This window comes from Meleagris gallopavo, chromosome 3 (assembly GCF_000146605.3).
Source record: "Meleagris gallopavo isolate NT-WF06-2002-E0010 breed Aviagen turkey brand Nicholas breeding stock chromosome 3, Turkey_5.1, whole genome shotgun sequence".
Lineage (NCBI taxonomy): Eukaryota > Metazoa > Chordata > Aves > Galliformes > Phasianidae > Meleagris > Meleagris gallopavo.
The window spans coordinates 48112636-48137201 of NC_015013.2; the positions used below are offsets into that span (position 1 = coordinate 48112636).

The window sequence follows — 24566 nt, forward strand, 5'->3', positions numbered from 1 at the left end:
TTTCTTGGTATAATAAATCCCTTTGTTATTTTTACCGTTGTTTTATAGGCAGTGACCTGGGAGACTATGTTGAATATGACCCAAATCTTTTAGATGATCCCCAGTGGCCATGTGGCAAACATAAGCGGGTTTTAATATTTCCTTCATATATGGTAAGTGATATGCAAAACTAGGTAAATGTTGGTAACAGTATTTAGAACATTGAGATTGCATTTGGCTGCATTTTAAGAAGGTTATTATTATTTTTAATCTACTAATAACGGCTGTTTGAAATGCTTTGTTCTAACTGACAGTTACTTATGGGGACATGTAAAAACAAACTTGTGGAGGTATTACAACAGTAAATGTTTTTGTTACCACTGTACTTCATAAATGTTTCAGATGAAAGGCTTGTTGAACAATGCATTCATTCTCTCTCACACAGAGGAAAATTTATACTACTTCTAGCTGGCATCTATTACAAAATAGGAGAATACCCATTAGGATTTTTCCAAAGTCTTGAAACTGCATTGTATCTTGATGCTTATCATTCCCTCATCAGAATAGAACCTCGGTGTCTTGTATAGCCTATGTTTCCCAGGTATTTACTTCACCATGGGATAGTCCTTCCTTTCACTGCAGCAATTATGAGCAGAATATGTATGTTTTTCACCATATCCAAAGCTGTAATGCAGCAGACTCATAACTGTTACTTGATCTCTGCTCTAACTCAGTGTTTTCTGTGGTGAGAGACTTCTGTAGCCTTTTTGCACCAACTTGGTAGAATTTGGTATGCTATTTTGGCAGTAATGTTGCAAGGTGTGGTGCAGTTGCATGCACGTGAGCGCATATCTGTCTGAATTAAACATCCAAACTAGAATTAGGCAGTGGGAAAAAGCTACTTATCTTTTTTTTTCTTTTTTTCACAGTGGTTACTTACTATTACTCTTATCAATATACAAATAGGATAGGATTTGAAAAGCTGCAGTCTGAAGTGTTGTTTACATTCTCACTTGGAACAAAGAAACTGCTGATGTATTTAAATCTTTGCAGGTTCCCTTCTGCCCCCTAACTGGTCTTTACTTGATAATAGTATTGCCAGGTGCACCTTCTTGAATATAAATATTTTTTACATGCGTCACATAGATTGTAGCCAATCTCCTTGCTCTGTCTATTGCACAGGAAGGCTTCATTGAGCTCTGAGGGTACATTTGGATTAAAATCCAAGTGAGAAGTTCGGTCACTTCTCAGCTTTCAGCCAGTTTTGCTTTTAAGGTTGTCAACTTACGTTTGGCCGGCAACCCACAAAGTGTCATCCTTTTTGTTAGCTGCATCTGGATGAGAAGATATTTGTTAGGTTTTAATATGGTTATTGTCATGGACAGGGAGCTGTCTTCCATCAAACAGAAAAATGTTGTTAACTGGCATCCAAAATGAACGTAGTTTAACAATCATGGTTGTGTTTCCAACCTTCTTCAGGCTGGAAGCATGCTCCAGCCAATCTGAGTCCTCTAGGTCACCCAAAGTCTTTGAGGCTGTCTCTACTTGTCTTGAGGCAGACATGGTTGGGTATGTGGGTGCCCTCCTTTTACATACACTGGTAAACCACAACATTTTGAGGTCTGTGACTGTGCTTGTATTGCGGTAAACTGGCTGGGGCTTTCCCCCGTGAGAGAGGTATAACTAAATACATTCATGGTGAAAAAGGATGACTATTAATGTCACTCTCATTGTTTGTTCCTTCTCTGAAGGAAGGCACTGATCTAAGAACAGACAAAAGGAAATTAAGTGCTGTGTTTCTTTTGATGGTGAGAATAGCTGGCACGAGCCAAGAGCTCTCTTGTCTAAGATCCAAGATTTTGCTGTGATGCAACACAGGAGCTTGACAAGGAACCAAAGAGCGGGTGTTTGTTCTTCAGCACTTGGCTGAGGGATTTCAAAAGGGGCTGGTGCTTCCTTCATTGAGAGAAGGGAAGAAAGGTCATGCTGGAGTGTCCCGGAAGCCTGCAGGTTTAAACAGGCTTTGGCAGCTTGGGTTGTATGCAATGAGTTGGTCTGTTTTGTGTCCATCTTATGCTTTCTGGGCTCAGCTGGTGTTGCCACTCCCTGCAGTTCACATTGGTGTGAATAGGAGCACAACAGGCTGTAATTTCAAGGCATGTTCTTTACCAGATACAAAAACATTCTGTGAAATGACCACAGCATTGTCATCCTGCTGTACAGAGCTCCAAGCAATCTGTGGCCCCAAGTGGAATAGTGCTTCAGCTACTGCCTCCCACGAGTACTCGAGCAGCTGAGAGTGGCTCCGGTGTCAGCACTGTGTATGGAGAGCTGCAGTTTGTAATTGAAGTTTCAGTTCTTGGCCAGCATTTAGCATTAATGTTTGGCAGCTGCAAGCTGTTGGGTTTTCCCCCTCCTCGTAGTTGTCAGAGCAATTAGCAGAGGAAGGTGAGTGATGAGGATGTGAACAAACAGTGTTTTAGATGCCGAGCTGCAACAGATTTGCATGGTGCTGCTGGGTATAGAATCACTGCATGCACAGATAGGGCACCTGAGAACCCACCATCTGCTTGCAAGCCAGGATTGCTCCTCTGCTACAACACTATGGAGATTTACATGAATCCTGCTTGCATAAATACTGCAGCTTTATCCCCAGGCATAAGAGACAAAATGTGTGGTCCTATTTAGCTTTCAGTCTGAAATAAGTGCAGTTAGCACTTGAGCCTATGGGACATGCTGCTCCCTCCAGTTTTGTGGAACCTGAGGTTATAATCACTCACATTGGCCTTATGGTCAGCAGAATTAGTGCCAACTTGCAGAGCACTGCAAGTCCTCAGCTAGTTCCCAGGAATAGCAGAGCTTCCTCTTTGAAGATAGTTGTGGGGAAGGAAAAGTGCTTTTGGATCAGTCTTTTTTATTTTTTTGCAGCGAAGTTCCTGGCTTTAAAGGCTGTACACTTCCCTGTTGCATTTCTGAAAGTGATGTCCAAACACTGCCTGATCAACAAATCAGAAAAGGCAGTTTAAATAATTGTCCAGCACAAACCCCACCACTTCTGTTAATTGCATTAGTCATATGTAAATTCTAGTCTACCCCAGAGAAATTATTTCCCTTTATACCGTCTTTGTAGGAGAGTCGACAATCTCTGCTGCAGTATAAACAGTAAGAGGTAGAAGAATTCATGCTGGGGGAGGCGGGGGAGGGAAACATCATGTCATGGCTAACAGATGTCTTCCTGGCTGATACTGCTGAAGCAGGAATTCTTGCAGATCCTTAAATCTCCCTTGAATAGGAACTTTCACAGCAACCAGGCAGAACAGTGACTTCTTCACTAGTGTCTCACATTGACCAGCACACAGCCAGCATCTGCAGTGTCTCCCTGCTCATCCTGCATTGTTGTGAGCAGAAGGAAACACTTTCTGTGCAGGGGGCGAAAACTCACTGCAGCGTGCATGAGGCCAACTCCCACAGCTCTGGTTCTGTTGCTAACACGAGTTAGCACAGGAGTGTGTTCACATGGCTGCTCTCTGCTGCCAAGACTTGCAGGAAAAGAGGAAAAGCCCAGATCAGTAGCAACTTGACTTTGAGTGACCCCTTTGTAGCAACATCCCTGCAATATCCATCTATCGAAATCGGGTTTTGGTCCTTAATGACAGTTCCCGTGTATTGGTTTAATTATATCAAAACAAATTGACAGCTATACACTGCTGATAAAAAAAAAAGTGTGTTGCAAAAGGCTGTAGGGCTCTTGCAGCAGGCTGGCCATCAGCTTGCCAAGTGAAGCACCAGTGTCAAGCACAACCAGGCTGCATTATTAGATATTGGTCTTCCAGAGTGGTTTTAAAATTAGAACTGCTCGCTGTTCTGTCCATGTGGTCTGACAAAAGCCCTGCGTGATGCTGGAGCGCATTCAGCCTCTCAGTGCTGAATGCACAGCTCCTCGTTGCTGTCTTTCACAAGGAGCACCAAGGTCAGAAGTACTCCATTGCAGGCTTTGGCCTTTGGCATCGGCACCGTATTTTTTGAGCTGCTTCTGTAGATATAAATTAAACATCTACAGATTGCTTTCTTATCAGCTGCTGGCTGTGTACCCAAAAGTCTCAGGGAGCAGAGGATTGCAGCGGTGGTATATATTCATAGTTAAAGCCAGAGCTATATGAATTTGATGCTATATTTGGCTGAGGCTCCAGTAAGCATGTATTTTATAACAATGGAACACTGTATTAACTGAGAACAATTTCAGGGTGTTAACAGAATAAAATAAACTGGCATCCTTATATGCACTCAAAGAGGGAGTTTTCAGATGGTTTGCTTTGTGAAATTGTAAATATTTCAGTTTAAGGTCATTGAAAGTTAGTAACTTTTTAACAATAGAAACATCTTTTAGTCTTCCTTTTCCTTTTTTGTGTAGTCATTATTACCATTATAAAGGAATGACTCCTATTTTCCATGACTGTTCTAAGCTTCTGCCCTAGCAGGATTTCCCATATATATGCATACTCTAGCCACCTCCATATACACTGAGTTACAGACAGTTGACAGCTACATAGCTCATGCTATATCCCTAGGGCAGTACAGAGTCACTGACTTCTCTGCTGTGTGGTTGAGAACTGTGCTACTGACAGTCTATTTAAACCTGATGGACTTGTGTCTGCTCTCCATGGACTGCATTTATCACAGGTCCAAGGTAGGGCAGCTGAAGAGAATTCATTGTATAACTTCCATTTGTTCACCTATTTTATTCTGATCTTACCTTTTATTAAGTGGAAGGTAGAGGCACCCAAGTCTAGGTCATCTTTTACTGGTAGCATGCCAAAGTAGGGTTTATTTTCAACGCTATTTCATCCTGCCAGTCTTTCCAACCATTTCAGGCATCCTTCCTCCTCTCGCATTTAGGAAACTATATATACAGCTTTCCTGTGAGAAAGCAGCTGCTTGAAAACGCGTGTGAATAACACAGAAGCTAACCTCCAAGTTCAAAACTGCCAGCCATGCAAAAAGCGTGCAGAGCAGAGCCCTCAGCCCAAGCATTCATCATGTTGTCCAGGCATCTGTCAGCCGCCATCTATCAAAGCTTTCATTTGTCTTGTGCAACTCCCGTCACCAAACTAAAATATACATCTACAGATTTGTATACAGAGAACGTGAACAGAGCTCACACAGGAGTATTTCTGAATACTAAAGTGAAATTTATTTTGTGCGAGCAAGGTGTGAGAAACAAGACAGACGAGCCTGGATGACAGAAGTTACAAACATGGGAGATTAGAGTGTTGGGGAGAAAGGTGGGTCATTCCCACTGCAGTGCTGGTGTATGTGACAGCCCTGGCAGTGCAGAATGCGTAACTTCTAGGGAATGGCGTTCTCAATGAGAACATTTGGATAGAAAAATGCTCCTTTTAGAGTGTTTGCAACCCCCTGATAAAATTTGGAGCATCGGTGTTGTATAGCGCTCCTGTACGGGCAATACAGGGCTGTTCCAGACAGACAGAACTCTATCTTGCTTGCAGTGATGTCTTTTTGACACAGCAGCTTTGTTTGTGACTGCCAGGCAGCCCAAGAGAAATAAAATTCCTAAAGCAGAGAAGAGAAAAGGAAGAGGAAATGCTGAGCAAGAGAAAAGGTGGCAAACAAAAAGGTCAGAGCACTCCCATTTCAGCAGTAAGATCCCAGCTGGCCCTTGTGGGTCACTAGGACACCCTGGCCATGCTTCTGACCTTGTGCCTGCGTTCAGCTTTCCTCCAGCCCATCCCCTTTCCTGCTCCATGGAAGGGTCGGTGCTGAGTGACTTGCAGTGTGCAAGCTGTGCCTGGGGGAAAGGACAGACAGAGGATGCTTGAACAGGTGAGGGGGGAGCTGGGGCTGGGATTTCTCCACAGCCTCGTAGGTGCACAGTGTGGCAGCAAGAACGCTGCACCTCTGACGGGCAGCATCCCAAATTTGTCATTTCTGTTGGCATCAGCCGGGCAAGGGGCAAGTCAGGCTTCTGCAGCAGCTACCCAAAAAATCATGGGACAAATGAAAAGAAGTGGTTGCACAATTCCTTTTCCTGAGAATAAGGACAGTTAGTTGAGCTCTCCAGTATGGCACTGACAAGATGAGACAGCTGCCTTAGAGCCAGTGTGTTCAAACATGCTGCTGTTATCCTGTTACATGAATCAAAACCAGCACACACTGGCTTTCATCTGGATTTCATTATTGTGATTTATATCGTAGAGACTGTTGTCTAGCAGGAAGCAGCAGTATTCAGAGTTGGAGGGGGGAGATCCTTATCGCAGATCCTTATCACTGGCACAAAATTGACAAATCTCTGTGTTTAAAAATAGTTGTACCTCCTTTCCATTTTCAGTTTTAAGCTGTCTGCTTATTCTCAAGCCTCTGAATGTTTTACTTTACTTTTTTTTTTTTAAAGTAACTTTTTTTTTAACAAAGATTTAAATACAGGCATTCCTCCTGGCAGTCAACTGGGTCAGAGGACTCCCTGGTAAAAGCAGAGCAGTGTATAAGGTACCCATGAGACCGCTGCAGGATCACATATGTGACTTGTCATAGAATGGCTTAGGTTGGAAGACACCTCAAAGTCCACCCAGTCCCACCCTGTGCCATGGCTTTGAGCACCTCCATGGATGGGGCACCACAGCTTACATGGGCAGCTGTACCAGCACCTCAACCAACCTCTGAGTGAAGAATTTCTTCCTGATATCTAACCTAAATCTTCTCTCTTTTAGTTTAAAGCCGTTCCCCCTTGTCCTATCACTGTCTTCCCATGTAAAAAGTATGTGCTAGAAGTGGAAGCAAGCACAGCCTGCTGGCCAGCGTAACCTGCATACAGCCCTCCAGCTGGCTCTGCAGCATGCTTGGGCCCTCTCTCTGCGAGGTAGTTTCTGTCCTGCACAGCCAATCCATGCTATTTGTTGTTTTCTGTACAGGGAAAATGATCACCTGGAAGGTGCCAAGAGCAGGTCTGCCAGAAAAACCCGTGATGGCTTTGTGGGAGATAACTAAGATAAAACTAAGGAGCTTTGTGGTAACAGAGAGCAAGCAATGAGTAGTTAGGTTTGCAGTGAAGCTTGGGACGAGGCGTGGTATAGCTTTTGCAAAGTAGCACCAAGCTCATTCTTTCCAGGCTTGCCCAAGACATCCAAAAATTCTGAGAGTATATAAAATAAACTTTGGACTTAGGAGCAGGTAGCCTTGCTATACTCAGCAATCTTTTGAATCTGTAAATAAGTGAGTGAGGCACGGACCCTCATTTCTGTATTTCAAGTAGCAAATAGCGCTGGTCTAATTTATAACTTATATATATATAGCTCTGTAGCTTTTCTCAATAGTCCTCTTACAGCAGTACTAGGAGGATTCCTGTAGTATCACTAAAATTCCCAGCATGTCTATGCAAGCATCAGGAGCACACAGCTGCTGATGGTCATCTTGAGGGGAAAAAAAAAGAAGAGACAAGGAGTCAGCAAGTAGGAAACAAAGTCCCATGGAAAGAAATAAGAGAGATAGTAAGAGTTTGTTCTTCAGTTGCTGAGGGCTGAGTCCTGCAGGCCTGCAGCAAGGCCTCCTACAATCAGGTGATTGTGCATTCAGCCAAATCCACACTTTCTTCTGCTTTCAGCAGAGCTGGCCACAGGCAGACCCATACAGCCAGGTGATGCTTTTCTCTTCTAGCCCAAATAGGGCAGGGTTTCTCCCCTCCATCTTTACCTTTCTTTTTATTCAGGCATGGCAGCAAGGTGCCTGCCTCAGCCTGAAGACAGAATGTGGATGTTACCTTCAGATCGCTGCGGGGACTGCCTGGGCCTGTGCTCTGGCTCATACGTGCACATGCAGGGCAACAGAGCTGGCTATAGAAGGTTGTCATGGCATTCTCCTTTTTGATGATTTCTTATAACTGGCAGCTCTCCTTCATTGGGCAGAATTTTGTAATAAATCATCCTCTTTATTGAGAAAAATTTGGATTGGTGCTTAGGATGTAACTGCGTCAGAGGGGGCTTGCAAGCATTTATAGTTAGTGGCAGGCAGCTGTTGTGCTTGACATGCCTAGCAAAATTACCTGCCAAGATATCATGGGGAGCAATTTATCTGGACAAATTATGCTTTTCACACTGCGAGTCAGATAGCTGAATAGCCCTCATTGTTAAAGGTATGTATGACTGTAACAACTCCATGTGCCAAGAAGTTGGCTTTTTCCTCTTCATTATAGCTCGTTTGCCTCAAATACTGCTGTGAGCTATTTAGGGGAGAAGCACACTCTGCTTTCTTCTAAATTCCTGTTATTATCCCTTATTTCAGTACCATAGCTCTTAAACAAAATGCAGGACAAGTTAGTTGCCTTTTGCTCTTCCTCATGCTCATATCTGATGCAGCCAAGGATGTAATCAGATGAGTTGTTCAGTTGCTCTCCAAAGCCGCTATACTGTCTTTTCCCCAAATCCTTCCATATTTAATTACTGGGGAAAAAAAGAAAAAAAAACAAAGTCAGTTGGGTCTTTTTGGCTGATTTAGATTCCCATGAGGATATAATACAAGGAGGCTTAATCTTCTGTAAAAGCCTAATGTGGTGTATTTTGCATGCCTCTTTCTACCTCTCTTTGTTTACAGTTAACATAATGTAGTTTAACCATAAACAGAAATTAGAAGGGAAAGAGAAACCAGTAAATGGATACTTGGAAGCTGTATTGTCTTCCATGCTTCTGTTCAAGGTCGGAACAGCCAAAGCCAGGAAGAGAATTGGCACATTACTAAAATGAAGGATTTGCTGTTGTTTGGCTGATAGTTTCAGGCCAAGTGAGCGGTGGCAGATGGTTTTGGCAAAGTGTTTCCTGAATGAAGACTGAAGGAATGACTGAAGTGCTGCACACCCATAGCTGCTGCTGCTTCTGGCATGCAGGATGAGCCAGGAGGGCCCTCTGCTAAATAAAGAAATTCTTAAGGGGATGAGAAAAGAATCATAGAATCATAGGTTTGCTCAGGTTGGAAAAGACCTTAAAGATCATCAAGTCCAACCACGACCTTACTCTAACAACCCTCCACTACATCATGTTCCTGAGCACCACATCCAAATGGTTTTTAAACACATTCAGGGATGATGAAGAAGAACAGGAATTTCAAGGTAAAGGAAATAGGCTGTACACTTCTAATACTGTTCTAACTCAGTATTTCTGTTCACTTAGTATGTAACTTTTGAGAGTATTACTGTCTTTCATTCTATTGAATTACTCACCATTTAGGCCTATTACCTATTTTGTCATAAATCTAGGATACAATACTCAAGAATTTATGCCAGCAGTTCCTTTGAGCAATCAGTTTGAGACTGGCAGTATGTTTCAGAGCCACACACAAAGTCTGGTCATCAAATTAATTATTGTGATAACTTAACTTTGGCTTAGCAAGAATTGTCAGCTAGGTTTTATCCACCCACGTTTGGCTTAAACTCGTTCTCAGCAGTATTTGGAAGGCTTGTAATAAGGTATGTGCTGTTCAGGGTTTGTGCTGAACACTCATCTCTGATTTCAGGTCACCCATTCTGATGGAGCAGTTGCAAGCAAATTGTTACCTTAATTCAGACCTCATTTTTCCTGTTTCTGAAAATCATTAAGAATGACTGGCGCTTGTTTGGTATTTCTTGCTTGCAGGGAGTGAGTGATCATGTTTGTTTTAAACTAAAAGAATGATTTTCTCTCAACCATGTGTTACAGACTACAGTCATAGACTACGTGAAGCCATCAGATCTCAAAAAGGACATGAATGAGACGTTTAAGGAGAAGTTCCCTCACATCAAGTTAACCCTCAGTAAAATAAGAAGGTACGTTGCAAAGCTTGGTATGGCTGCAACGTGATACGGCTGTCTCACGTTGCAGTGCGATTGCTGTTGTACATGAAGAGACACACAGCACTGATTGATTTTCCAAGAGCAGTGACCTGCAGAGGTGCAGAATAAGTCACATGATCGTTTTGATTAGTGGGCTGAGAAAACCAGATAGGAGACTGTGCAGACACGTACCACTCAGGTGTCAAGCTCCACTTATAAGAGGATGAGGATGTGAGCTGTGCTTGCATTATACTATCAGATCCAGAAAAAATGATACAAAAGAAGACTTCAAACTTATGGCACTTAGCTTACAAAGATAATGAAGAGGGAGAAATGTTGATGTTTGCCCGTGCAAAGGGCATGACCAGAAGCAAAACAAGTGATAAGTTTCACTGCAAAGTTGTAGTATTTTGTCACTGTTTCTAGTGTAGCAGTCTATACATACTGAAGTAATGGTGATTTAATGTGACTGAAGTGGCCAGAAGGATACTGGCTCCTGTTGCTCTGTAACTACAGAATTCTGCAGTGCATAGCAAGTTTGGATTTGACCGATCATAACCAACTGCAAAGTTGCATATAGATCACAAGCAGTTAATCCACTGTTACTAAATAAATTATGTATAGATTAAGACTTCCAATGAAATATTTTTACAAAAAAACGTCAAAGCTCTTCAGTTACTTCTGCAGTTTGATACAACTATCTGTTGCAGGGAAAGGATTAAGTCAAAACAAGTGATACAGTGTGTCCCCAAAATAGACCATAAACATACCTGCCCAGTAAATTACACTTTCCCTTTCCATTTGTCTAAGCAGGAATCTCTGCAGTAATGACTCTTATGGTGAAATGAGTAATGCTTTAACATGCAGTTCACGGCATAATTGTCTGATCTCTTTACTCAGCTTGAAGAGAGAAATGCGCAAGCTTGCTCAAGAAGAATGTGGTTTTGAAGAGCCCACAGTAGCCATGGCCTTTGTCTACTTTGAGAAGCTCGCTCTCAAGGGGAAGCTGAACAAGCAGAATAGAAAGCTTTGTGCTGGAGCCTGTGTTCTTTTAGCAGCCAAAATTGGCAGTGACCTCAGAAAACATGAAGTCAAGCATCTTATAGATGTAGGTATCCATACAGTTCCTGTGTTCTCTCTACATTAAGTGCCAGTGCGTGGTATATACAAGCCTGCTTGTAGTCATGCTTTCCTTTAGGTATCCAGCCCTCCAGCTAGCTAACTGCATTCCTTTGTTTCATGTTGATGGGGAAGTAGGAGTGATCTGTGTCATAGCAGAGGACCAAGAAACCCATTTGATGTGATTGAACATCCTTAGTATCAGATATTTTGAGGTCTGAGATATATATATCTCACCACCATTCTGTCAATACAAGTCGAAAGTTAACCTTCAGGAAGTTCATTTTGCTTTTAATTTTATTTTTAAGAGTGTTAGTAAAGGCCGTTCTTTGAAAGTTAAGTGTAAATGGTAACTTGGGAAGAAATCTTACAGATTACCAATACTATATTCATCAAGTTAACCTTTATGGCAAGTGGACATGGTTTCCATTAGACACTTCACTCTTACCTTTTTTTATTGTGGAAGAAGGCGTTTGGTCTTCTACCCACTCCATATTAAAGAGTTAAGAAACAGAGGGGTGTCTTATTCCATAACACGTTTGCAAGCACTGAGACACCAATTTAACAACAGAAAATCAGTCTCACAGCTGAGTACAACCAACTCACTTCAAGAGACATGGGAACTCTGTTGGAGGCAGAACTGGACTCACATCCTTCTGCCCCAGCCACAGAACTGGTCTGATAGTCAGTTTAGTAGAATATTCTTCAAATAGCCAGGAAAAAGTAAACTGAGTGGAAGCTGGAAGATCTGCCAATTCTGAATCATTGGTTCACCCTTAAGTCCCATGGAGGTTTTCGTTAGATCCAGTGGGCAACAAAGCAGCAAGCCAAGGGAGGTCATAGGAGTGGAGCGGGGGGGAGAATATTTCTGAAGAGCTGGCTGCCTTCTTCTGTAGCATCCAAATCCAGTGAGAACAGCAGAACAGATGGAAGGTTTAGTACAGTACAGCAGAAAGCAAGTATGAAATCTATCTAATCTCCTTTGGGAATAGCAGTTTCTAATATACACTGTACTTAGAGTTGTTGTAGACGACACTTTTTGCCTCTGAGGCATTACAGTCAAATGTATCTAATTGTAGCGTGAATAATTTCCCTAACAGGGTGTTGTAACAGTGCAATGCTGGAAACAAAATCTGTGATTTCAAGCAGAGAGGAATTCTGCGCACTTACAAGGTGCATGTATTCCATTACACAACTGACTGCACAAAACTAGGTGTTTCTTTTCCTGCATTGGTAATCACTATAATCTTTAGAAGATGTATCTGCTAGAGCAGGAATGAATGAGTGAAATGACAAACGTCAGATACAGCGAGTCTGGCTGAACTTTGTAATCTACCTCCCCTGTAAGAAATCAGTAGGAAATAGTGGCACACACTTAGGTGCAAATGTGAATAACATCATCTAGAAAGCACTAGAAAGCCAGATCCTCATTGACAAAGTCCTTTTCATTTTTTTCCTGGGCTGTTGATACAGAAACTGGAAGAGAAGTTCCGGCTGAACAGGCGAGAGCTGATTGCCTTTGAGTTCCCGGTGCTGGTGGCCTTGGAGTTTGCTCTCCACCTTCCTGAGCACGAAGTGATGCCACACTACAGACGCTTGATCCAGAACTCCTAGCACTGGCTGCCCTGCTGGGAAGGGGCTCCGGACTGTTCCCACCCGGCTCTCTTGAGCTGCAGTTACTACTGGAAATGCAAAATCAGACTCCTAAAACTTCACTCTCTCCCTCTCCGAACCAGTTTTTTCAACAACTGATGGGAAACGCTGCGTTGACATAAGACTCAGCTTTGACAAATTTAGATGTCGTTACTTTCTCAAAGCAGGTGGAGACTGAGATGTTGGTACATGGTTAATGTGCTGAAACTGGATGACAACTGACCCTACCAGTGGGGACTGCGGACCTACAAGCTACCTGTCATCAGTCATACAAAAGCCTGAGGGGGCAGCCTCCATTACCATCCCTCTCTCAATCACACAAACCCTGAAAGCCCACTTGAGTGCATTCTCATAGTGCTTTTTCTACAGACCTGCTGCAACTCATGAAAGGACTCCTTGTGAAAAAGCTTTTAAAGAGGATATCTTCACTGTGTCAAAAAGAATGTGCCAATCTATTTTTGTATCAGCAATTGAAAGTGCACTTTTTCCTGTGGGGTGTTTGTGTGTAGATGTGTGTGTGTGTGCGCGATGCAGATCTGACCTGTGTCCATGTGGGTGGCTTTGCTGTTTCAGCCTGTATCAGTTACTGAGGGGGAAGATCAAGGTGACCTTACGTGTTTACTTCTTGAAAAACATAACTACTGGAAAAGTGGTAAATGGGATCATTTTTGGATGCTCGTTTTATTGTTTTCTAATTCTCTGATCTTTCCAACATCTTACCTTTGAAAGGATTACACTACTATCAGGAGAGAAGGATCAGCAACTGACCATAAGTTTTCAGTCATGTTTGTGATAAAAGTGAAAGCATTAGTATGAGATTTCCATGTCATGTTTTTTAAAAATATCTTGTGTTAAGCCACATGCTTATTTTTAACCTTCGCACTTTTCCCACTGTGGAGATGGTTAAGACTTGCACTGTGTAGTGTTGTATTTCTGTGCTCTATGTTAGAGTGCATAATAAGCACATTTATTGTGCTGTATCTTAAAACAGTGTTTTATTAAAAAAAAAAAGTAGGGCTCAGCAGTATAACAGGTGTGTTAAGGCTCCAACAGCAGGGGCATCAGCTGTTGTTCAAGTTTTGTTTTTTAATGAAAGTTGACTGTGCAAAACCTACAATCAGTGCCCATTTAAGATAAAGACCCTGTTCCTTTTGTCATTTCAGTATTGGAATTTAACATGAAGCCCTCCTGCAACTCCCATGGCTCTGACTGGACGCCCAGAAGCCGGCGAGTGTCACCTACACTCCCCGATGCTGTGTGCACGCTGGGCTGTGCTCACGGGCATCACTCAGCCAGTGGCATTCTGGGCATCACACCCGAGTCCAATCTCCTCCTGCACAGGTTCACTTCCCAAGCCTTGCCCTCCACGTGCCCCACACAGATCCTGTACAGTCAAATCCTTATACTTTTGATATCTTTTATAAATAAATCTCAGCCATGAGATTGTAGCTGAAGCCTTACCTCTGCAAGTTCAGGAGTGCTTGCTCAGAGTATGGGAAGGGCTTGTGAGCAGAACGTCGAGAGGTGGGACATGTCAGAGGATGTACACACACTAATGCTTACTTTCTTTCACTCTTACTTTAACTGGTTTTATTACTTCCTTTGGTTAGGCCAGGAAACATCCAGTTTCTTTACCAGCTTCGACTCCTTTAAATTCTAGTATGAAAAACACCTGCATACGATTGCTCTCTAGGATCTGGAAAGGGTATGGGAAATGTGTCAGGACAAATGGGAATTCATCTGATGCTGTTGCTCTCCCTCCATTTTAAGGGGGAGGGTCACCGTGCTGGCTTACAATTATTACTAATACTTATCTAAATACTGATTAGATACATTCCAGCGGGACTGGGGTTGGGTGAACAGAAAAATGTGCACTTCCCTCCCCAGCGCAGCCCCCCACTCCCACCGCCTCCCAGCCCAGCAGCCCAGGAGGAGAAGGGCAGAGTGCCCATGGCAGCACAGCAGCTGTCTGCAGACCACTGCAGTCAGCAGATCTGTCCCAGGGCCTTTCGTCCTCGGCTGTGGCCCTCCCCACCAAAATCATGTATATACATTCAAGATTTGCTTCTGGTGGCAGAGGTCTGTTCCCAACAGTGACTGCTGAAAGCTAAGAGGAGGCTTTACCTTCTGCAAAGGTTCTGCCTTTTGCTTTTGAGTCTTGATTTTTTTCTAATGTTGCTTTAGAGTATTGCAGGGAAAAAGCAAATTGTGATTGCAAGATACAGAGTAAAGAATGGCAGTCTTACAGTAGTCTTCAGAGACGCTATTGAATCATGCTGTCACATTTTTTGTCTCCTGTGCTGCTACCCAATCCCGATCCACAGTTTACACAGATTTCTGGGAGGAAATCTGATTGCTGGAGACTTTCTGCTTTTTGTTGTCATTGTTGTCATTGTTTTGGGGGTGGGAAAGGGTTTTGGAGTGATGTTCAGTTACAGTTCCAATGTGGAATAAACACTTAAGATGGTGGCAATGTTGCACTGTTCACTTAGGAACGTATATAAAGCCATATGATGCTAGATCTCAAAGCACAAAGCGTGGTCAGTACGATGGTGGTTAGGACTACAGGCAGTGTGTGCCCCCTTTTCTCCACAACCCTGGGAAAATTCAGGCTGAAGTGACAGAGGAAATCTGTACCAAACAACAAACGAAAGTTGATTGTTTGCCTTTGTCTTACATGGTAATAAGTGTTGATTTACAAATGATTTTAGATTCAACTTCAAGTAGTTCGGGAAATCATCCATTCCATATCACCTGTTCTGTTTTGAAATTACATACCATACACTCTACCATGCAGAGGTTTTTGCTTTTTCTAGAAAAAATAAATAAAAGTTAAAAAAAAATAATTGAAAAACCCAGACTCTTTTCCACCAATGACAGTAAGCAAGAATTATTCCGTTCTCTCATCTGTATGTGTCAAATGGTTTTGTCTTCCTTTGGGACATAAAGCTGCTAATTAAGAAGTCCTGGGCATCTCCTAACCTTCATCTCCTGCAGATTCCTCACTTCCAGGATCTCTTCTCCAGCCAAGATCTTTTTTTGGCACCGGCTCCTCTCCGTCATGAAGTACACACAGACAAGCAGGCTCCTATGCACTGTTTCTGTCTCATTACCCTTTGTTAATTGGAGAGGTTGGGATATGCCACTTAGGTTAATTCAGGTGTTATTCAAGTTTGCAGCTAGCTCCATACCAGTGGTAGAGCATATAATATGCTGTCAGACTGGCAATTTTGAACACTGAACACAATTATCTGCCATCTACCAGCATTCAAGCCATCTTTTCCACCTCCGACATTCCCTAAATCCAGCACATACCTGGGCTTGGTTAGGCCAGATGTTTTCACCAGACAGCACCCATGTATTGTGCTTTTGCATTGAATGGTTCAAGATCTGCTTGGATGGAACCCTAGGCAACCTGATCTAGTGCCTGATTTAGTGCCTGTGGCATGAAGGCTGGAACTGGATGGTCTTTGAGATCCCTTCCAACCCAAATCATTCTGTGATTCCACATTCACTTTAATAAACAGTTTTCAGAGGTTTGGTTTCCTACCCCATACCCTTAGCTGTCTGTATTCCATAGAGCCCCATAATTGCAAATCGGTATTTGTGGTGTGGGGAATAGCAGTTTGCTTTATATGGCCCCAGAATGTATAAATATACAGAATGCTCTGCTAATCATCTTCCAAAGCAATCTCACAAATGCCAGTGTCATCTTTGGAGTAATGACTTTAAATGAAGTAACATCAGCTAGTTGCTTCAACCACATGATATGGAGCCTCTTTGCTGGAGGCAGAGGAATTTGTTAGAAGATAACACCTTCCCACAATACTAGCAGATTTTGGCACCAGTCTCCATGTTAAAAACATTGAAACAACATTAAAAAAAATTTTTTTAAGGTGAAAGTTGTTTAGAGAAGTGAGAGACTGAGCATTCACAGCTATAACAGTGCCAACATCACTACTGAGACTGAAATCTGTCCCAGGTTGCACCTTTAGGGAAGGGGTGGAGGTGTGAGAGGAGGACCTGAACTTCATTTGTTCATCCATCTGCCATTTTAAACTTTGTAAAAAAAGTGGGGAAAAAAAAGGAAAGGGGAAAAGAATTTTCAGATTCATCCCTTTGGTGAAACTTGTACACAAAGAGAGCTCTCTGAAACCTTGTTCCTGTCCACAGGGGCTGCACAGTGAGGCCCTGCAGCCCCAGACGCGGTGCCTTGGCTTTAGACTTCATAGAATCATAGAATCATAGAATGGCCTGGGTTGAAAAGGACAACAATGATCATCTAGTTTCAACCCCCTGCCATGTGCAGGATCATCGACCACCAGACCAGGCTGCCCAGAGCCACATCCAGCCTGGCCTTGAAGGCTGGGGCATCCACAACCTCGTTGGGCAACCTGTTCCAGTGTGTCACCACCTTCTGAGTGAAAAACTTCCTCCTCATATCCAACCTAAACTTCCGCTATCTCAGTTTAAAACCATTCCCCCTTGTCCTATCACTATCCACCCTCGTAAACAGCCGTTCCCTCTCCTGTTTATAAGCTTCCTTCAAGTACTGGAAGGTCACAACGAGGTCTCCCCAGAACCGTCTCTTCTCCAAGCTAAACAAGCCCAGTTCTCTCAACCTTTCCTCATAGGAGAGGTGCTCCAGCTTTCTGATCATCTTAGTGGCCCTCCTCTGGACTCGCTCCAAGAGCTCCACATTCTTCCTGTACTGGGGGCCCCAGGCCTGGACGCACTATTGCATATGGGGCCTCACAAGAGTGAGTAGAGAGGGACAATCACCTCCCTCTCCCTCTCCCTGCTGGCCACCTCTTTCGTAATGCAGCCCAGAACATAGGTTGGCCTTCTGGGCTGCAAGCGCACACTGCTGGCTCACACTTCTGGTCCAAACGTGCTCAAAGGACAGCATTTATTCACTAGAAACCAAACAAAAGCATTGCACAGATCCCAGTGTAAAATCTCAGGACAAATAGCAAGAGCAACAGTAGTGGCTATAGTGTGCTACTGGAAAAGAGCGGGATTGTAGTCCTGGGAGATGGCCTGTGTACCTTCCAAAGCAACAGGGAGGACCAAGACATTGCTGAGGTAGGTAGGCACCTCTGGGCCCATCAGGTCCAGTCCCTGCTCCAGCTGGGACACCCAGAGCAGGGGGGCCAGGCCCATCTCCTGAAGAAACGACTCCAGATGGGGAGAGGAGATACGCTACCAAAAACAGATATAGAAAAACTGCAGAGATGTACAGCCCGAAGTTCTGCTGAAGGGAGGGAGGAACAGTTAACAAAATTACAGGTCTGCTGAAAACAATGGAAGCTTGTGGTTTCTGTTGATGTTTTCTGCTGGTAACAAAAGAAGCCTGACTGTATTTTTAGTTTAGAAAGATTTCAAAGATACTAGCGCAGATACAAAATTTTAAAAAGCTAGATAAAAGGTTTTTGTTTCCAAATTTTTTGCATCCCACTCAGAACAGAAATGATGGAATTATTGCCTCCTGAGGTGCATTACCCGGTTGGAACGCAATGCCTCTCCCAGCCCTTCTCACAGCCCGGTCTGGGAAGTCCCTGCTCTCAAGAAAGCCTCCAGCCAAAATGCTGAGCCTCAGGCACCCTCCTCATGCCCCTCTTCCCACAGGTGAAAGCACAGCCTCATTAGCAGCCTGGCTTGGTCAATAGTGAGACAGTCACAATCTCCCATCTTGTAGTCCACAACCCAACTGCACCACAGCTCCTCACAGAGCGCAAGAATTTTAAGGAAACACTGAAGCGGGATTTAGACTTCTCGGATGGACAAAGTCCAGCACTTCTCCTCTGAATAAAGGCTGAGGGAGCTGCGGTTATTCAGCCTGGAGGAGAGAAGGCTTTTGGGAAAACCTCACTTTCAGAGAAACTGTGGTCTTTCAGAGAAGCTGTGGTGCCCCATCTTTGCAGGCACTCAAGGCCAGATTGGATGGGGCCCTGGGTGGCAGCCCTGTCCATGGCACGGGGTGGGACTGGGTGGGCTTCGAGGTCCTTCTAACCCAAACCATTCTAGGATTCTATGATGAGTACTTTTTTTCCATCTCCCTCTTGTGTGCATATTTTCTAGCCAAAACTAGAACAATTCAAGCTTATAAGCAAAAGCAATTCATATAAATGCATGTCATTCACTTGTACATCTCTCAAAAGCACATCATCCAAGAGCTATGCCTAGAGTACTTCTGAGAGCTCAATATTTAATGCCTTCTCTTGGAGCGCATCATCCCAGCTGCCCAGTAACATCCCTCTGCAGCAAGCTGTGCAAACTGGAAGACGATCAGAACCTGGAGTATTTCCGTGGGTAAACACTGCAGTTTCCACCAAGCCAAAGCCAGAGCTGCCAAGTTTTCCTCTCCCATGACTGCTTTCAAAATCCATTGATACTTTCTGAACCCAGGACTCTGTCAGCTGTCACCTGCCTTCCAGAGCAACCTGTATGACACTTTATTTCTGCACAGACTGAAGCTGGATTAGACAACAATTTAGGCAGAAGAGACAGTAACTATTTCATGTTTAGTACCCAACCTCTAGCTTTGTCTAACCTGAACAATACTGCACAAAGTTGCAGCCCTACCAGTCAGTAGAGCACACAAGCCACTGCATCAGAGGTTCTACAGAACATTCAGAAATCACAGTACAAACTAATTGTTGGGTAGATGGATTAAGAACTCTTAGATCCTCTTTTCAGATCCTTTTCCCTCTTTTATGCCTTTCCAGATGCTTTTCACTCACTACTGTTGTTCAGCTGTTTTTTTTTCCTTTTGGTTTACCTTTTATTATTTCAATAACCCCAAAGTAATCAGGAAGACATTGGTGCAGTGCTGGATTGAGTCTGGCTAACTCTCACACAGCATCCAGGCTGCAGTCCCCACCCTTCATCTGATTTATTTTAAAAGCCTGCTGTGTCCATTAATGGAAAGTTGGACTCTGTTCAGGCTGTGATGGTGTCCATGGACAGGAAATTGGAAAGTTTCAGATTAAAGCTGCAGGAGGCCAGGAAGAAAAATATCTGGTGAATTTAATTGATGGTGGTAACTCAGCTTATTAGGAACAAATACTAAAGAAATGGCAGCCTGTGACCCAAAACAAATCTTTACTTCAGCATAGCTTCATCAAAGGCAGCTCTTGCCTGATCAATCTGGTGGCCTTCTATGACAGAGTGACAGCTTCTGTGGACAGGGGAAGGGTGGCAGATGTCATCTGCCTGGACTTCTGCAAGGCCTTTGACATGGTCCCTCACCACATCCTTCTCTCTAAATTGGACAGGTGTGGATTTGAAGGATGGACTGTTCGATGGATTAGGAATTGGTTGGCTGGATGCAGCCATAGGGTTGTGATCAATGGTTCTGTGTCAGGGTGGAGGCCAGTCACAAGCAGTGTCCCTCAGGGGTCTGTCTTGGGACCAGTGCTCTTCAACATCTTCATCACTGACATCGATGATGACATTGAGTGCACCCTCAGGAAGTTTGCAGATGACACCAAGCTGAGTAGTGCAGTCGATACACCGGAAAGAAGGGAAGCCATCCAGAGGGACCTGGACAGGCTGGAGAAGTGGGCCCATGAAAACTTAATGAGGTTCAATAAGACCAGGGCTGTCTTTGTGTTATTAAATTTGCTAATCATCCAAGTTACTCTCTCCTTGATTTCTTAAAGGTCTGAGACGTACCTGGTGAAACTTGGGCCTCCCTACTGCTTATGTATTCATCCAGAAATAAGAAAGCAGTCCCAGCGATGCCATTCTGAATTTACGTTGAAGCAAGACGATGAGGAGAGAAAGGAGTCATAGCAGCAACCTTTGCTGAAGACCTTATCATAGAATGGTTTAGGTTGGATGGGATCTTAAATATTATGTAGTTCCAGACCCCATCAGACACTGAAAGCTCATCAAGGCACAGGATGACCTAGGAACCCATCTGCACTGGGCAGAGAATAGGCTTTTCAGGGTGCAAATGACCTCAGATCCTAGCAGTGGGTTTCTTAAAGGGCAAAAAGAGAAATAGGTGAAAAGAATTCTGATTCACTTTATAACAGTACTGCCATCGTAACATCATTTATTTTTTGCATTTAACTGGATAATTGAGCCAGAAAGTTAAAAATACATAGCATAACTATAACTGGTTATTTACGTAAGTGTACTATAGAATATAGGAGGAGATGGACCCAGTATGATAATGTGGAAACTGAATGGGTAAGATGGAAAAAAAATTACAACAGAACAAAATCCACCCAAAACTCCAAGACCCTGAAGCATGTTACAGCTGAAATCTCATGCCATGGGCTTGCACTATTATTTGTTTTTAAACCATCACATGGAAAATGATGTCAGAATTCTATAGCTAGAATTATATTTTTGGAATGGTCAAAAATATTTCAGAGTACTCTGTACCTTCCTATTAAGGCAAAACAACTTCCAGCTGATGAAAGAATTCACCATGAAGAGATTCCGTGAAGTCTTTCAGAGAGACCAATGTAAGATCCCATTGGTTCTGTAAGAGTGTGTTCTCCTCTCTCTTTTTGCTAAAAGACACAAACCCTTGAGATTATCACCTTTGGATAAAACAACTAAGGGGAGCAGTAGCTGGTGCCATACCTGTTTCCCACTTCCTCCTTGCTCAGATCCCAGCATAAGGCATCCCGCGCAAGATCTAACTTCATCCAAGCTTCTGCCCACAGCAGAGGGGTTAGAACTAGGTCTTGAAGGTTCCTTCCAACATAACCCATTCAATGATTCTATGGTTTAGTGGAGCTGTATGGAGCCTGGTGTCCATGGGAAGTGAATGGAAGTTGTGACTGATCAATGGAAGGACAAACACATCATTTCAGGAGGTGATGTGACTTATTAAATCCCTTAGTACCAGACCCAGGTTTCCTCTGGCTCAGGAGCTCTCAGCAAGCTCCCATGCAATCTGCCTGCTGCTCACTTCCAGCACAATGCTGGGAGCTGGAGGTCACACCGCAACCCCACTGCTACCCATTGCATTTACTCCTTCAAATCAAATTTCCATGGATACAAAGAAGACTTTGAACCAGAAAGGATGCCCTCATGTCATGGTCTCAGGATCAAGAGAAGTAAAAAAACACCAGAGAGATTTGGAATGGGAAGTTATTTTCCTGCTTTCACACAGATCAAGCCATTAAGGGTCCGCCATCCAAACTTCCAGTGCTGCTGCCCAGCAATTCAGCATTCGTGCTGCTGAACCAGACTGCTTTTTTTCTGAAGAATTCTGAATCACAGAGGGTTTGTTTTATGGGTTTGTTTGTTTGTTTTAATCCAAAAGAAAACAATACAGTTGAGTTCTTTCCATCGGAGAGGCTGCAGTAAGCAACTTACCCACACAACACGCCTATTCATGACATGAGCCACACAGCTCTTTGCTCAGCAATTTTAATGTTCCACTGTGAATAGAACTGAGCCACACGAAATTCTGTTGTGTAAGGCTCTCCTTGGAAGCAGAGATTTATATTCTCTGGTTACAGCTCATCATGTCTAGAAGCTGCAGCCATCTGCACTAATCCCATGCAGTCTGCTCGTATTCATCAGCACCATGCTGAAGACAGGATGAACAGATGAGTATAATAAGGAAACAAAAGTTGCTTTGCTGAAATGTTTAGCTTCTGTGTCTATCCTACATCCTAATTCTTTGAATAAAGCTGTAGACATTTAATAAATAAAAAACTAGTGTTGCCCCAAAGGAATCATCATGGAATCGTAGAATGGCCTGGGTTGGAAGGTTCCTTAAATCCTACCCAGTCCCACCCCATGCCATGGGCAGGGCTGCCACCCAGCAGCTCAGCTGCCCAGGGCCCCATCCAACCTGGCCTTGAGCACCTCCAGGGATGGGGCACCACAGCTTACATGGGCAGCTGTGCCAGTGCCTCACCAACCTTTGAATTTCTTCCGAACATCTAACTAAATCTCCTCTCATTTAGTTTAAAGCCATTGCCCCTTGTCCTATCAGGCCATGTGAAAATCAGTTTCCCTCCTGCTCATAAACTCCCTTCAAGTATTGGAAGACCACAGTGAGATTCCCTCATTGGCCTTCTGGGCTACAAGTGCACACTTCTGGTTCACATTACATTTCTCATTTACCAGGACCTCTTCTCAGCAGAGCTTCTCTCAATGAGTTCTTCTCCCAGTCTGCACACATTCTTTAGATTACCTCAGCCTAGGTGCAACACCTTGCACTTGGCCCTGCTGAATCTCATTATGTTCACATGGACCCACTTTTTGAGCCTGTCCGTGTCCCTCTGGAGGAGCACAATGCTGGAGAAAGGGAAGTTCTGTGCTATGCTGTCTGGATGAGGAGCTACAAGATATGGTTTAGTAGCTTGTGGTAGCAATGGTAATGGAAAGATGGTTGGACTAGATGATCTTGTAGGTCCTTTCCAACCTTGTGATTCTATGATTCTATGCTCAAGAGATCATGGTTGGAAGATTGCTCATGGTCTCTGGCAACCAGAAGGATTATGAGGAGAGCTGGGGTGCCTACTGAGATGTGTTATGTCTCCATCAGTTTCCCAAAGGTGCAGTGAAACCCAGCTTGAGCCAACATGGGACCCAAAGTGGGGCTATCAGCCCCCAAGCTCTTCCGCTCAACACACGGGAGTAACAAAGGGATGGGGGCCATGAGGGCAAAGAGCAGAAGGAGAAGCTCTGAGTATCCCCAGCACCTGAGGTTACACTGTGTTGCCTAAGACAGGGCTGGGAGCACATACAGGGTTTCCATTCACAGCTGGGAGGAAGAGGTTGGAGAAGACATTGCCTGCTTTATAGAACTGTGCATTTAGCTCTTTCATAGAGGCCCAAAGTGGTGGCTGAACCAGTTCTGAGCCATCTGCTTTTAAATCTTCATCACAAGCATAAGACAAAATACACTAAGCATGTTGTTGAGCATGACTGTGGGAGAAAAAGTGATTTTATCTATCATCAAATCAAGAAGATAACATGCCAGCTGGCTATCCCCTTCTGTTCTGGAAGCAGAAACTGAGGGGCTGGAAAGCCCTGTGTGATGCTTTCTCATCCAAGATTAAGGAGGACACACTTTCTCATCTCAGTGAACTAAAAGCCCAACTTTTCCTGCAATATTGTCCCAAAATAATCACTTTTCTAGCAGAAATGAAAGCTTACACAAGGTCAAAGTGCAGTTTCAAAAGGATTAAGCTCCTCAAACAAGGCAGTTAATATGGAAATAGTTACACAACCCTCATGGGCTCCTTTAATTCCTTTCTGGGACTAAAAAGCCATCTATTTGTAATGTGTCTTAATCAAAAAAAGAAATGAATACGCAACACATTTCCAGAAAAAATGTCTTCCCATTTTATCCCCTGGTACAAAACTATTCCAACATGAATTTTTCCCACTCCTGCCCCCAATATCCATCCCCAGCCCCACACCTTCTCTTCAGACAAGACCCCCCTGCTCCTGTCTGGAACAGGATTAAGGTCTCACACTGGGTCTGGTGCCTGCTTCGCATAGCAGATGATCTGCCTGAAAGCTGCTTATTCAGCTTCTGCTCTGGGTGAGACAAATCTGCTATGGAGTTTTCTTTAAGCACCCATCCCCTGTAGTTTGCAGGTGAAACAGTTGGAAGAAGGCCTCCTTTCCTTAGCACAGCTCCCAGTAACTAGCTTTTCTTCAATACTCAATAGAAACATCCTTTGCAAAACATATTCTATGTCTACATCACACTTCTTGAATTCTTCAGATCTTGTTTGAGGATGGGAGACATGAACATAAATATATATACACTCTTCCACTAGCTCCAAAAGAGTTGATTAAAAAAAAATAGTAAATCAGAACTCTATTTTTAACAAATATTTCTATGTTTTAGTAAGAATTTTAATAGCTACATTGCTTCTTCCATGCCACTTGACTTCAGGAGCCTCTATCCTGAAGGCCAGCCATACACACAGGTCGTGCGTGGGCAGCAGATAATACAAACCAATTACTTCAGGGAGACTGGGAAAAAAAAGAAAAAGGAAAAAAAAAAAAA

At 43.5% G+C, this 24566-nt stretch overlaps 1 protein-coding gene across 3 annotated transcripts in view; it reads left to right on the top strand.

The window, feature by feature from the left end:
* Positions 1-13573, top strand: part of CABLES1 (Cdk5 and Abl enzyme substrate 1) — a 34944-nt gene extending 21371 nt beyond the window's left edge. For all 3 annotated transcript variants that reach the window (XM_031552834.1, XM_010708831.3, XM_010708832.3), the window contains 4 exons: positions 49-152; positions 9678-9784; positions 10691-10898; positions 12383-13573. In XM_031552834.1, the coding sequence (XP_031408694.1) occupies positions 49-152; positions 9678-9784; positions 10691-10898; positions 12383-12523 (560 nt within the window). In that variant the 3' untranslated portion in view covers positions 12524-13573. The remainder of the gene's footprint in view (positions 1-48; positions 153-9677; positions 9785-10690; positions 10899-12382) is intronic.
* Positions 13574-24566: the final 10993 nt, after the last annotated feature.